Genomic DNA, 15,581 nt, shown 5'->3' on the forward strand with positions numbered 1-15,581 from the left:
TTTTTTGGGCCGAACAAATAATTAGAAAGAAGAAAAAAACGGCAGGTTACAACACTTTTTGTTTTGTTTTTCTTCTTTGTAATTATTTGTTTGGTCCAAAATATTGTTTGTGTTGTCATGAGTTGTCACGACTCGAGTTGGCTTTGTCCGCGGCATAACCGTCTTTAAATAAATACTTTAAGAAATGTCTATGGGAAAAATGCATTGGGTTTCATTTCCTGGTCCATGGTAGGGGGCGGGACTGCGACGCTCTATTGGCTGTTGGTAGTCATGGCTGCCAGTTCCTATTGGCTGTTGGTTGTCATGGCTGCCAGTTCCTATTGGCTGTTGGTAGTCATGGCTGCCAGTTCCTATTGGCTGTTGGTAGTCATGGCTGCCAGTTCCTATTGGCTGTTGGTTGTCATGGCTGCCAGTTCCTATTGGCTGTCGGTAGTCATGGCTGCCAGTTCCTTTTGGCTGTTGGTTGTCATGGCTGCCAGTTCCTATTGGCTGTTGCTAGTCATGGCTGCCAGTTCCTATTGGCTGTTGGTTGTCATGGCTGCCAGTTCCTATTGGCTGTTGGTAGTCATGGCTGCCAGTTCCCATTGGCTGTTGGTTGTCATGGCTGCCAGTTCCTATTGGCTGTTGCTAGTCATGGCTGCCAGTTCCTATTGGCTGTTGGTAGTCATGGCTACCAGTTCCTATTGGCTGTTGGTTGTCATGGCTGCCAGTTCCCACCTGATGTTGTGTGGTAGTTCAGACTGATCCAGACCGTACTGAATAACTGCCAGCTTGCATAAGGTCTTCAGACTAGGACTCAAGTCTAAGACATACAGGTCATCATTGGCTGAGTTGTATGATCTACATCCTCCAAAGAGGATGATACGATCTCCCACCATGCAACAGAATACCATGTGACTCCATGTTGTTCTTAAACATGGAACATTCCCTTTGGACTCAGCCTTCTTCCAGGTGAAGGTCGCTGGACTGAATTTCCACAGATCATTGAATTCGTGGTTTTTGTTCCTGCCACCAAATATGTACAGCTCTCCATTGTATGAAATGGCTGAATGATCGCAGCGTCCTTCTGGAAGAGGCTGTGCAGAAGGTGTGTTCATCCATTGGTTGGTCTCTGTGTCAAACACTCTGATGGTGTTGTGGTACCAATACCAGCTTCCAAATACAAACATCTTTGTCCCGATAATGGTGGCAGAGTGACATACTGAGGCAGGCAGTGGAGTTCCTCTCGTGTTAATTACAGACCAGACCATAGTGGTGGTGTCCAACTTGTAGATGTCATCAGTGAAACCAGTCAGATGGTTCCCTCCTCCATAGATAAACATGACCTTCCCAATGACACAGGCTGAGTGACCCCACCTCCCCTGTGGAAGAGTCCCAGAAACCTTGGGTGTGAGCATTCTGTGGTCGTCGACATCAAATGCATAAAGCACCGTGCTGTAGTTGCATGTGTCAGTGATTCCCCCCCAGATGTAGATGAAAGGGTCGATCAGCACAGCTGTGCGGCTGGTGTTCATGGGGCGAACCTCAAGGGGGCGTTCGCCTCTTCCTGGTGTCTCTGGGGGCAACTCGTTCCAGCATAAAGACACTGTGTTTAAGACATGCACTTCAGTCCGACGCTTGGACTCGATAAAGTCTCCTTTAAAGCAGTACACTTTGTGGTCCACTGCTACAGCAGCATCATACGGTGTCTCTGGAAGCCCTTTTAGGTGCACCGTCCAACGAAGCATTTCACACAGTAGTTTATAGGTTTCTCCCCGTAAAATAATGCAGTCCTGAATACCTTGAATGAATGACTTGAAGGAATGCAGTCCTACTGTGTGGGTCGGCACTTATATAGGTTAGCGGGCCTACGTGTGACATAGACATGATGCCAGGCCTACGTGTGACATAGGGCATGATGTCAGGCCTCCGTGTGACGTAGGACATGATGCCAGGCCTCCGTGTGACGTAGGACATGATGCCAGGCCTCCGTGTGACGTAAGACATGATGCCAGTCCTACGTGTGACGTAAGACATGATGCCAGTCCTCCGTGTGACGTAGGGCATGTGATGTGTGTGTTCCAGACCAGAACCTGTGTTTAGGACATGTGATGTGTGTGTTCCAGACCTGTGTTTAGGACATGTGATGTGTGTGTTTAGGACCAGAACCTGTGTTTAGGACATGTGATGTGTGTGTTTAGGACCAGAACCTGTGTTTAGGACATGTGATGTGTGTGTTTAGGACATGTGATGTGTGTGTTTAGGACATGTGATGTGTGTGTTTAGGACATGTGATGTGTGTGTTTAGGACATGTGATGTGTGTGTTTAGGACATGTGATGTGTGTGTTCCAGACCTATTCTCAGAACCTGTGTTTACTGGCCAAGTGCTTCCTGGACCACAAGACGCTGTACTACGACACCGACCCCTTCCTTTTCTACGTCATGACAGAGTACGACGCCAAAGGATTCCACATTGTGGGATACTTCTCCAAGGTATTAATACTCTGTTACTGTATTTAAATACTTCTCCAAGGTATTAGCCCATTCTGGGTGTTTGGTGTTTTAAGCATTATGTTATACTTTAGCTATTGAAAAATAGCAGATCTATAAGCTCATAGCGCGGCACTCTCGGTGCCGCGCTATGAGCTTGTAGGTCTGCTATTTTAGAAAAATCGTGGAAATGTAGTGCAAATCTTTGAATATATATTCTTTAACTCTTTGAGAGTTTCATGGATTTCTATATAGTTTTTAGACTTCTCTATGGCAGAATGGCGTTTTTGAATGATTTATTGAAAATTCTCTGTTGTGAATGTGTGACAACGAAAGACCTTCAGAGAAAGCTTGGCTTGTCTGCTTCCAGGAAAAAAATTAACTGAGTTGATAAAATGTTTAGTTTTTGTGTTGAAAGCCTTTTAAAAGAGCCTGCATTTACACTGGGTAGTGTTTCTAGGACAACAAAAAAAGTTATGCCCGGTTGAAGTTTTATTTTCTAAATAACTTTTTTTCTGCTGGGCGTACATAGCCATGCAATATCTCATTTTAAAGGGTGAGTTGTCTAGTTCAATTAAAATAAAATAAAAAGTTTCTCACATGTACCACTGTAGATATTTTGCCATCTATAAATAGCATGGTCAGTCATGATCAATCTGACCTATCCAGCTAAAAGTCCCCCTAGCTCTGAAATGGAACATCATATAAACTCAATTCTTTTTTGGGGTAAAATTAGACATTCTAACGCACATTTTGATATATACCATGTTTACATAGTCTTACCAGTACCGTGTCTATTCATGCATGTATCTCAAAAACCTGTTGTGAAGAAACAGTTTTGATAAAAAAACACATCCAAGGACATTGTTTTGATATGACTTTGTGCCCATGATATGTATCAAAATATAGACTTGAATGTATACTGTATTATAACAAAAAAATTGGGTTCTTACCATCTACCGTTACAGAGTAAATCACAGTTGAAACTCGCTTAGTCAAACCATAAACCTCAGAATAGTGAACAAAATAGCCATGACAGGTCTAACTCATTGTAAAAGCTTGTCTTTTATTTTTTATGACTACTAACATAATACAATTATAATAAATATTACAGAAAATAAATAGGCCTACATACAAAACAGTTGTCCCCAAACTCCCCAGTGTCCCCAAACCACTGCATTCCAGTTGTTCTTGACGGTGTGTGTGTGTAGGCTAAATTAAAAAAAAACAACAACTGAAATGAATGAATGCATCCGGTTCAGTGTCGGAGAAATCCATCGCAGTCTTGACTCTTCGTCTTCATCATCATCATCATCATCCTCCTCCTCCTCCTCATCTGATGCCAGTTCTAAATATATAAAAATAAACATTTAGCTGTAGTCAGCCCGGCCAATAGCCAGTTGGGGGGGGGGGGGACGTAGGCTATCTGACATCATCGTCATCATCATCATCACACGGAGACACACTAAACAATGTACAATCATGATTGTATACAATATACAATGAATGCAATTATCGTGCAAGCTCAGACGTCAATGAAACGTCATACAGATCTTATATAATACGCTACTGTTAGCTTCACTCCCCGTCCCCCCTCCGATCCTTGTAGCAAGGTCATCATAACGAACCACGCGTTGCTTCAGTAAACGATGCATGTTTGTTCTCCGTCTTTGTAGACAGTAAATAAAAGGAGCGAACATTACTCTAAAGATCAGATCGCCTATAAGGCACGCTACAATATAAAATACTTGTACTGCCATGCGTGCATGCCTGCTACGATACATTTGTACTGCACGAACCAACCGATCGACACCAACCCTCCCTCCAGCCATTAGCCAGCACCAATGCACCGACCAACACCATTAGCCAGCACCTTTGGTGCTGGCTAATGCCTGGGGGCCATCGTGGTGAGTCATTCTGGCGTCATGATCTGACTAGTAGTAGTAATTATCCAAGCATCTATTTGTAGCGATCATCTTATGATTTCTGATCACTATAGAAGGGCATTTTCTACAATAAGATTACCTCAAAACATTCCGGGTTGATCGTCTTCTTCAATGGTTTCCCGGTATAGCTCATCGGACGACGATGGGGAGACAATGAAAAAAGGAGGGAGGGAGCAGCGAGTCTCGCTGTAAGCACTGGACCAGGGCTACTCCGCCTGGAGAAGGCGACTGGGACGCGTATGGATCAATACTACTACCACAAAACTCGCTCAAATAAATAGTACTGCTTTCAACTTTTTCTGCTAGAAAATCGCTCGGGCGAGACGGCAAAACAGGCAAAACAATGAAGACTCCCTCTGCCCCCACTGTTTACAGGGGTTGGGACCAGCTTCCAATGGCAACACGTACACGTGTGTCACATGACACGGGTTTTCTGGGTAATGTAGTTGGAATATAAGCTCAGGAATTTAAACAGCGCTTCGGAGCATATTAATATGTTTAGATTCATCAAAAACTGTGAAGACGCCAATTGGCGTCATTGATCATTTACGGAATTCTGATGAAGACGCCAATTGGCGTCTTTCATCTTCTAAGGGTTAAGAGCGAACGTTTTTAACTCAAATCGTTGCTTCTGGGAGGGGGGTCCTTCTCCATTGTACAAATATTTTATACTGTTTTTACCCTCCTTTAGAATGTGCAAATATTTATTTTTAAAGGCCGCTAGCCCCTCCTATAAACAGCTTTAAGGCCCCTCCTATAAACAGCTTTAAGGGGCGCTAACCCCTCCTATAAACAGCTTTAAGGGGCGCTAGCCCCTCCTATAAACGGCTTTAAGGGGCGCTAACCCCTCCTATAAAAAGCTTTTGTCTCCACACGTCTCAATATTTGCCATTGACAATGAACGGAGAAATGACGTCAGAATTCGGCTAAATATGAAGTAAATTAAACTCAGTGGCTCAGTGGTAGAGTGGCCGGATGGCAAAACCGTGAGGTTCCCGGTTCGATCCCTGTGGGCGCCCCCAGAGTTAGTGTGGAAGTGTCCTTGAGCAAGACTCTGAACCCCTGATTGCTCCTGATGTGCAGGTTGGTGCCTTGCATGGTTTCCTCTGTCATCGGTGTGTGAATGTGTGTGTGTGAATGCAATGCACAATCTATGTAAAGGTGTGCATTATTCACACACACACACACACACACACACACACACACACACACACACACACACACACACACACACACACACACACACACACACACACATACATTCAATGTAAAGTGCTTTGGATAAAAGTGCTATATAAATGCACCATTTTATTTCATTTATAGTTTTTATTTAGCTTTCTTCAGTGGGAAAAAGGTAGTGGTCATAGTTTTAACCGACAAAATTGTGTGTGTGTGTGTGTGTGTGTGTGTGTGTGTTCAGGAAAAAGAGTCGACAGAAGACTACAACGTGGCGTGTATCCTCACACTGCCTCCATACCAACGGAGAGGCTATGGAAAACTGCTCATCGAGTTCAGTAAGTAACACCTCCCTGCCACTAGGGGGAGCTGTGCTGCTCATAGAGTTCAGTAACACCTCCCTGCCACTAGGGGGAGCTGTGCTGCTCATAGAGTTCAGTAACACCTCCCTGCCACTAGGGGGAGCTGTGCTGCTCATAGAGTTCAGTAACACCTCCCTGCCACTAGGGGAAGCTGTGCTGCTCATAGAGTTCAGTAACACCTCCCTGCCACTAGGGGAAGCTGTGCTGCTCATAGAGTTCAGTAAGTAACACCTCCCTGCCATTAGGGGGAGCTGTACTGCTCATATAGTTCAGTAATACCTCCCTGCCACTAGGGGGAGCTGTGCTACTCATAGAGTTCAGTAATACCTCCCTGCCACTAGGGGGAGCTGTGCTGCTCATAGAGTTCAGTAATACCTCTCTGTACCTCTAGGGGAGCTGTACTGCTCATAGAGTTCAGTAATACCTCCCTGCCACTAGGGGAGCTGTACTGCTCATAGAGTTCAGTAATACCTCCCTGCCACTAGGGGAGCTGTACTTCTCGTAGAGTTCAGTAATACCTCCCTGTACCTCTAGGGGGAGCTGTGCTGCTCATAGAGTTCAGTAATACCTCCCTGTGCCACTAGGGGAGCTGTACTGCTCATAGAGTTCATGAATACCTCCCTGCCACTAGGGGAGCTGTATTGCTCACAGAGTTCAGTAATACCTCCCTACCTCTAGGGGGAACTACAACAAACTGCTCATAGAGTTCAGTAATACCTCCCTACCTCTAGGGGGAGCTACAACAAACTGCTCATAGAGTTCAGTAATACCTCCCTGTACCTCTAGGGGGAGCTGTTCTGCTCAGAGTTCAGTAAGTCAAGGCGTCGTCACCATACTCTCTCAAGAACCGATTCAGAGCTGCACTGCTGAATCTGTCACTATTCAAAACGTGTGTACGATGACCAGAGTCCGTAACAAAGCGCTCTGAGCTTCTTGTAGATCTGCTATTTTTCCAACAGCTAAAGTTTAAAATAACGTTTAAAAAAAGCTATAAAGGTGACATAGATCTCGGGACATCGGGTCTAACAATATCATTAAAGAGTGCCACAATTTTTGTATTTTTCCAGTTTTTCATGTGTCTATGAGGTGACAGTACTTCATTAGACACGCTGGAGTCGTTTTTATGTGCAATGGTGTACTAACTTTGTATTTAGGGTTTCTTCCTGGAGGCTGAACCCTTGATAGTCGAACAGGCCAATGAAATAAACAGTAATATAGTGACATCACACTATCAGCCCCTCCCCTAACCCCTCCCCCTTTATCATACAACTACAGCTGTGGGTGCGGCTTCAGTTCAGGTGGATCACCACCCATCAACAACCACCAGGCAAACCAGGCATACTTAATGAACTGGTGGGCGTGTCCACATAAAAGCATGATTTTAACATTCTGTGCACTTTATGGAACAAGTTCTTCCTCCTTATATTATAATATTACCTGATGATCATGTAGGGTGGGAAAAAATCGTGGCACTCCATCTTTAATAATATCATTAATATTAATATCATTAACACCCCAATCGCCCAGGACGAATTTACCCGTCCTTTCTATTAGTAACACCCAGGACGAAGTTCACCGTCCTTTCTATAATTAGTAACACCCAGGACGAAGTTTTATCCAAAAGACGAAGTTTATTTATATGAAAACCGATCGCATCGCTCCACAGCCTAGGAGCGCTTGTTGCACAATCCTCGATGTTGCACAACAGTGAGACGTCATCGAAAATGTTCCCCCCCCTGTTTAGCCGATGGCAACGAAAATCTTAAAATGTTAATAACTCGCGATCTAAATCATCCCGTCCAATTCTAAGAAAAGATCCTGTGATAGACAAATAGTCGGCCCACCGCGGTCCAGTCGCTAGTCGTGTTAGATTTAATCATGCCTCCCATTGTTGTAGATCGCCTCTAGAGTGTTTTGGCTACATCTAGCTGCGGGCATTTTATCAGGTATTTGACCAATCTGGGAACTAAATCGTTACCAAGAAATTTCTTCACCAATGTGTTTCTAAAGGTGTCTAATAACATATACTAAAAGTTTGAAATTCAACTCCCGTGGGAAATTGAGTTATTAGCATAATATGTGACCATACTCTTAACATCCTATATAAGGCAAAAAAGTCCAAATTTCATCATTCTTTAAGTAGCATGTGACATATGAAACTAGGGTTTTCATGATTCTGAATCCATTCCAAGCATTAGTTTTGCACAAAAAACACTCCTTGGGCTAAATTAGGCCATATCCACTTGACCAAATGTGCTGACCTCATCACGTTTGTGAGGCCGTTTTCCTGTGTTTTTTGTGCAAAACTAATGCTTGAAGTGGATTCAGAATCATGAAAACCCCCTAGTTTCATATGTCACATGCTACTTTTTTGCCTTATATAGGATGTTAAGGGTATGGTCACATATTATGCTAATAACTCAATTTCCCACGGGAGTTGAATTTCAAACTTTTAGTACATGTTATTAGACACCTTTAGAAACACATTGGTGAAGACATTTCTTGGTAACGATTTAGTTCCCAGATTTTCATAGATTTCTCTTACTATACAGCCACATCCGGGATAACATCCGGTCCGTCAGTAAAAGTGCTCCGTTGCTATAAATCGATTGGGCGCTCTGATTTAATGGATTAAATAACCCTGGGGAATCGGAGTGTTATTGTTCAGGTTATGAGCTGTCTAAGGTAGAAGGTTAATATCACTGTGGTTATCTTCAGGTTAGCTGTCCAAGGTGGGAGGTTAATATCACTGGTTATCTCCAGGTTATGAGCTCTCCAAGGTGGGAGGTTAATATCACTGTGGTTATCTCCAGGTTATGAGCTCTCCAAGGTGGAAGGTAAAACAGGGACCCCAGAGAAGCCTCTCTCAGACCTGGGTCTGCTGTCGTATCGGAGGTTAATATCACTGTGGTTATCTCCAGGTTATGAGCTGTAGAAGGTTAAAGGTATATTCAGTGATTTCCCTTAATTCAAATATCACTTATTTTTTGGATAATCCTCCCTACTATAAAGTGTGCTGACCATATAAGGAGTTCCTCCCTGTCCCCAGTGAGCTCCTGTGGTAAAAAAACCCTAGTTTCGGTGTGGGCTTTGGGTGGCAAAGCCTTCATTCGATCAGGATGTGAGGGGCCTTCCTCCAATCATTATCGAGTGGGGCGGGCCTTGGTGCACGTGCGGTTGGTCTGTTGTACTTCCCCCACTGTAGAGCGTGTGCATGTGCACATCTTGTTACCGGGGCGGACCAGGGTTTTTTCCAAATCACCCAAATCACTGAATGCTCCTTTAATATCACTGTGGTTATCTTCAGGTTATGAGCTGTCCAAGGTGGGAGGTTAATATCACTGTGGTTATCTTCAGCTTATGAGCACTCCAAGGTGGGAGGTTAATATCGCTGTGGTTATCTCCAGGTTATGAGCTCTCCAAGGTGGGAGGTTAATATAACTGTGGTTATCTCCAGGTTATGAGCTCTCCAAGGTGGGAGGTTAATATCACTGTGGTTATCTCCAGGTTATGAGCTCTCCAAGGTGGAAGGTAAAACAGGGACTCCAGAGAAGCCTCTCTCAGACCTGGGTCTGCTGTCGTATCGGAGGTTAATATCACTGTGGTTATCTCCAGGTTATGAGCTCTCCAAGGTGGAAGGTAAAACAGGGACTCCAGAGAAGCCTCTCTCAGACCTGGGTCTGCTGTCGTATCGGAGGTTAATAGTACTGTGGTTATCTCCAGGTTATGAGCTCTCCAAGGTAGAAGGTAAAACAGGGACTCCAGAGAAGCCCCTCTCAGACCTGTGTCTGCTGTCGTATTAATATCACTGTGGTTATCTCCAGGTTATGAGCTGTCCAAGGTGGAAGGTAAAACAGGGACTCCAGAGAAGCCTCTCTCAGACCTGGGTCTGCTGTCGTATCGGTCCTACTGGTCTCAGACCATCCTGGAGATCCTCATGGACCTCAAACCGGACAACGGAGAGAGGCCCCAGATCACCATCAAGTATGTACGCTCACGCACGTACACACAGCACGCACGTCACACACTTACACACGCATGTACACGCACGTAACTCACGCATGCACGCATGGCACGGCACAGCAGGCGCTCCCACACGCACGTCTGAATCAATGCTTCTAAAACTATCTGCACAAATTCTGTAGACCAATGTTTGTAAAACTTGAAATTCAAAAGCTTCAGAGAATCTCTGTTTTATATGGAAGCTTCCTTGGACCGTCGTTAAATCAGTGATGTTGTCTTTGCAGTGAAATCAGTGATGTTGTCTTTGCAGTGAAATCAGTGATGTTGTCTTTGCAGTGAAATCAGTGAAATCACCAGCGTAAAGAAAGAAGACGTCATCTCTACACTTCAGTACCTGAACCTAATCAATTACTACAAGGTGAGATTAATTAACAGGTTGACTGCAGAACATTTACCTTTGAACCAACAACATATTGTCAATTACTTCCATGAGAGGGGGGGGGGGGGTGGAGTTAGTTGTTTTAGCAGACAGTTTGAAGGTCAAATGGAGTTAAGAGGTTTTGTCCAAAGCGCTTTTTACTACTTTCCATTGGTTCAATATTTTCTAAACAACACACAGACGTAAAGGGTGTTCAGTAGCACTGATTTATGTAAAAAAAAAAATCTGTTAGTTGCTGTCCTCCCAACAGCAACTAGAAATTGAGATTATGTGAATCTAATCAACTACTACAGCAGGGTTCCCCAATTAATTTTCCTCAAGGGCCATATTTTGACTAGGGTACCAGGCTGGGGCAGAGTCCGCACGCACGAGGTCGAGCCCTGAAAATGATGCAAGACCCCATTTGAAAAGGATGCCCAGTTTTACATGCATAGGCTACTGACCCCCATTTAATGACATTCATATCTGGGGCCTTCTTCCAGGGGCCACAAGGGGGCGCTCCGCGGGCCGCAAATGGCCCACGGGCCGCCTATTGGGGAACCCTGTACTACAGGGTGAGATGTGATATTTATATGATCCTAATCATTGGATTTCTAGCCCTGGTATATCTTTGGTCATCGTTGCATATCGGAGTAAGAGACTCATTATTGCACTGAATGATTGAGGCCTGGAAATTGGGTTAAATCTTCTGTAAAAGTTTTGGAAATCCATCCTCCTATAAATGCCTCTGTATGTGTTTTACGTTGTGTGTTACGTGTTGTACGTAACTCGAGAACCGTTCGCTCCACCAGCTTCAAATTCGACACACACGTTCCACACCCCCACAGGGAGTGTCCGGCCTCGAGTCGGTCAGATACACGGTTCTCCAGAACCGCCACAAAGGGCTCTGCTCAGGCTCTGCCAGTGGGCCTAATGATCCCCTCACCTGTACAACTCCCAGCCTCTGCCTCAGCCAATTGATTACCATGGCAACCCCACACCTGCCAATTGATTACTGGGAGGAGGGGGGGGGGTCTCTGGAGCAACATATTTTCAGATGGGGGTCGGCGGCCAAATACAGATAATTCTGGGGGTCCTTGACATGAAAATGTTTGAGCAACACTGACAGAAACATAGGTTTCTTTCAGAAAACTGTTAAGATTTAGAAGGCATTTGTAGAATCGTCCTCGGGTCTAAATGGGATAACAGAGTCTCCTATAGGGGGCGCTATAGGGCATAACAGTGTGTTTGTATTGTGTTTTTAGGGCCAGTACATCCTGACGCTCTCGGAGGACATCGTAGACGGACATGAGCGAGCGATGCAGAAGAGACACCTCCGCATCGACCCCAAATGTCTCCACTTCACCCCCAAGGACTGGAGCAAGAGGGGCAAGTGGTAGAACAACTGCCCCAAGGACTGGAGCAAGAGGGGCAAGTGGTAGAACAACTGCCCCAAGGCCTGGGGCAAGTGGTAGAACAACTGCCCCAAGGCCTGGGGCAAGTGGTAGAACAACTGCCCCAAGGCCTGGGGCAAGAGGGGTAAAACTGTGTACATCGGTGACTATAACTATAATCTACCTGATCTTGAGGCCTACAAAATCGGGGAAAAAAACATTTTATTTCTTATCAACTAGTCAACTAGTACCAACAAGGTCGACTAGTGGATTTACTAGTCGACTAGTTGCTTAATGCCCTAGTTGACGGTGAAACAAGTGAACAGTGAAATAAGCGAGTGTTTCACTAAGCGCTGAAGAGTCACTAAATGTAGGTCCGTTTCACCAACATCCGCCTGTAACGGAATATATTCCACTGTCCCGAAAACAACGACGGCAGCAGGAACTGGGAGACCCGGGCGACGCCACTGCCTCTCGTTGACTCTGCTTTGAGCCTCCATTTCCCATCAGCCCCAGGAAGCCTCCGTTTCCCATCAGCCCCAGGAAGCCTCCGTTTCCCATCAGCCCCAGGAAGCCTCCGTTTCCCATCAGCCCCAGGAAGCCTCCGTTTCCCATCAGCCCTAGGAAGCCTCCGTTTCCCATCAGCCCCAGGTGCCTCCGTTTCCCATCAGCCCCAGGAAGCCTCCGTTTCCCATCAGCCCCAGGAAGCCTCCGTTTCCCATCAGCCCTAGGAAGCCTCCATTTCCCATCAGCCCCAGGAAGCCTCCGTTTCCCATCAGCCCCAGGAAGCCTCCGTTTCCCATCAGCCCCAGGAAGCCAGTGGGACTGATGTATTTTTTTCCGGTCACGTGATCCAAACGTGTCCTACCGTGTCCGACGGAAACCATGCATCTTTTAAAAGTGATAAAAAAAAACAGTGAATTAAACAGCGATGAAAACAAGAGTCTGTCGGGAATGTTGTCGTTATCAGCAGTGAAACTGTTAATAGAAATCAAGGAGTGACCAGATTCTCGACAGGTGTGTTTAGTAGCTCATGACGAGGAATCTCCACGTCGGCACAGATTGTGTTAACTCATTGTTTCTGCATAATGAACAGTAGTCGTCATTTTAAATGTACATTAAATGCGTTGTTGTGAATTATAATTTAAAAAATAAGAAAACACAAAAAAACGAAGTACAGTTGAAAAAAAGGAGACATTCGTGTTAATGGTTTTCTGGTTTAAGTTGTAATGTCCCTTTTTATTTCTTTTTTTTAATAACAAATAATGTGTAAAAAGACGAGAATTAAAAAATTGACTTGTTGACTTCCTGTAACCATAATTACATCAACCTTATGAGGTCATCATTACATCATCTTATAACCATATGAGATCATCATTACATCATCTTATAACCATATGAGGTCATCATTACATCATCCTTATAACCTTATGAGGTCATCATAAAAGGTCCCAAAACGTTTGTTTTTCAGGAAATGGTTAAACAAATGTATTTATTTAAAAGTTCAAACGTCTATATCTATCTATCTATTTTTATTTTCTTCCCCAAAAAATATTACACTTTTTTTCAGAAATCTACAAGCTCACAGCGTGGCACCAAGTGACATGCTGTGATCTTGTGATCTTGGCTATTTTTCAATAGCCAATGATGCTAATATTTAAAATGACACCAGATGTTTTCCTGGTTTTAATTGATTTGGTTCATAAAACACACTTAATCACTGACAATCTGACGATCTACAAGCTCTCAAAGTGCTGTCAACAACTTGTAGATCTACAAGCTCTCAAAGTGCTGTCAACAACTTGTAGATCTACAAGCTCTCAAAGTGCTGTCAACAACTTGTAGATCTACAAGCTCTCAACGTGCTGTCAACAACTTGTTATTTACCCGGTGTCAATTGTCACAACTGTAATCCTGGGCTCTACTGTCCCTCTGGCGACCTGGGGAAAGCCCTGAGCTGAGCTCTATAAACTAATGCTGTCCCTCTGCCAACCTGGGGAGAACCCTGAGCTGAGCTCTATAAACTAATACTGTCCCTCTGCCAACCTGGGGAGAACCCTGAACTGAGCTCTATAAACTAATACTGTCCCTCTGCCAACCTGGGGAGAGCCCTGAACTGAGCTCTATAAACTAATACTGTCCATCTGCCAACCTGGGGAGAACCCTGAACTGAGCTCTATAAATTAATACTGTCCCTCTGACAACCTGGGGAGAACCCTGAACTGAGCTCTATAAACTAATACTGTCCCTCTGCCAACCTGGGGAGAACCCTGAACTGAGCTCTATAAACCAATACTGTCCCTCTGCCAACCTGGGGAGAGCCCTGAACTGAGCTCTATAAACTAATACTGTCCCTCTGCCAACCTGGGGAGAGCCCTGAACTGAGCTCTATAAACTAATACTGTCCCTCTGCCAACCTGGGGAGAGCCCTGAACTGAGCTCTATAAACTAATACTGTCCCTCTTCCAACCTGGGGAGAACCCTGAACTGAGCTCATGCTTCCTTCAATGCATGATGAGCATGTGAGTGAGCATGTAGACGCCAACCGTTTTTAATTTTATTTTTAAATTTATTTTAGGATAAGTGGAACTGAATGAAGCCATGTGGAACTGTTACCAGAATATAAAGGACATGAACCGTTGTCTCAGTTAAGGTTCTGTTTTACAGACTAAAGTATCGCAGCTCAATGTTTTGTTTCAGTTGATGAGATGGTACCAACCTATAGACCAATCAATGGAGCCTTGCCCTGTAGGCAACCAACCAAAATGTCCCCCCCCTTCTCCTCTCCATCCATTGGCTCCCCATTTCTGCCCCTCCCCCTTCTCTCAATCCATTGGCTCCCGGTCGCTGCCCCTCCCCCTTCTCCTCTCCCTCCATTGGCTCCCGGACGCTGCCCCTTCTCCGCTCCCTCCATTGGCTCCCGGGTGCTGCCCCCCCCCCCCCCCCCCCCGTTCTCATCTCCATCCATTGGCTCCCCGTCGCTGCCCCTTCTTCACTCCCGCCATTGGCTCCCGGCCGCTGCCCCTCTCCCTTCTCTCCCTCCATTGGCTCCCGGTCGCTGCCGCTCCCCATTCTCCTCTCCATCCATTGGCTCCCGGTCGCTTCTCCTCTCCATCCATTGGCTCCCGGTCGCTGCCCCTTCTCCTCTCCATCCAATGGCTCATGGTCGCTGCCCCTCCCCCTTCTCCTCTCCATCCATTGGATCCTGGTCGCTGCCCCTCCCCCTTCTCCTCTCCATCCATTGGCTCCCGGTCACTGCCCCTCCCCCTTCTCCTCTCCATCCATTGGCTCCCGGTCGCTGCCCCTCCCCCTTCTCCTCTCCATCCATTGGCTCCCGATCGCTGCCCCTCCCCCTTCTCCTCCATCCATTGGCTCCCGGTCGCTGCCCGCACAGTACAAAACTGATAAGATAAGATATGATCTTTATTTGTCACTTTAATACAATGACATTTCATTTAGTGGAAATACCAAAGTCGATAAACTAAGGATTGCAAATGGACTTATAAATGGACTTAGGATATAAACCAGGTATAAACCAAGTAACCAAACTTCTACTGAAGCGCTTTAAACAATGAAAACTAAATAGGATTTAATGGTACAGTACAGATACAGTGTGAAGATCAAATTGAACAGTTTTCTCATTGTCAGTGTTTTGCACAAGGTCAGTAATTGCTTTTAAAAGACCTTCAATTTTGTTAACCTTAGATTTCCGTTCCTTTTTGAAGTTGGCAGTGAGCTTTGATTGTCTGTTCGGTTCATTTGTCCTGGCATTAGAACCTGGCCTTCCTCCCAGCTCACCCTGCCTCCAAGGTCAACTAAATGTATCCTCCCAGCTCACCCTGTCAACTAAAT

General features: G+C 45.2%; 2 protein-coding genes across 2 annotated transcripts in view; one reads left to right on the forward strand and one right to left on the reverse strand.

Moving 5' to 3' along the window:
* The window catches only part of LOC306930397 (histone acetyltransferase KAT5-like), a 29,047-nt gene extending 16,014 nt beyond the window's left edge, over positions 1–13,033 (forward strand). The window contains exons 10-14 of the mRNA XM_079511344.1: positions 2,333–2,473; positions 5,837–5,930; positions 9,779–9,938; positions 10,254–10,335; positions 11,601–13,033. Of these exons, the coding sequence (XP_079367470.1) occupies positions 2,333–2,473; positions 5,837–5,930; positions 9,779–9,938; positions 10,254–10,335; positions 11,601–11,735 (612 nt within the window). The 3' untranslated portion in view covers positions 11,736–13,033. The remainder of the gene's footprint in view (positions 1–2,332; positions 2,474–5,836; positions 5,931–9,778; positions 9,939–10,253; positions 10,336–11,600) is intronic.
* Positions 681–1,514, reverse strand: LOC306929262 (kelch domain-containing protein 3-like; the record flags this gene model as incomplete). The annotated part of the gene is made up of 1 exon (XM_079509704.1): positions 681–1,514. The coding sequence occupies one exon, from the start codon at positions 1,512–1,514 to the stop codon at positions 681–683; it is 834 nt and encodes a 277-aa protein (XP_079365830.1).
* Positions 13,034–15,581: the final 2,548 nt, after the last annotated feature.

This window comes from Electrona antarctica (assembly GCF_951216825.1).
Source record: "Electrona antarctica genome assembly, chromosome: 9".
NCBI lineage: Eukaryota > Metazoa > Chordata > Actinopteri > Myctophiformes > Myctophidae > Electrona > Electrona antarctica.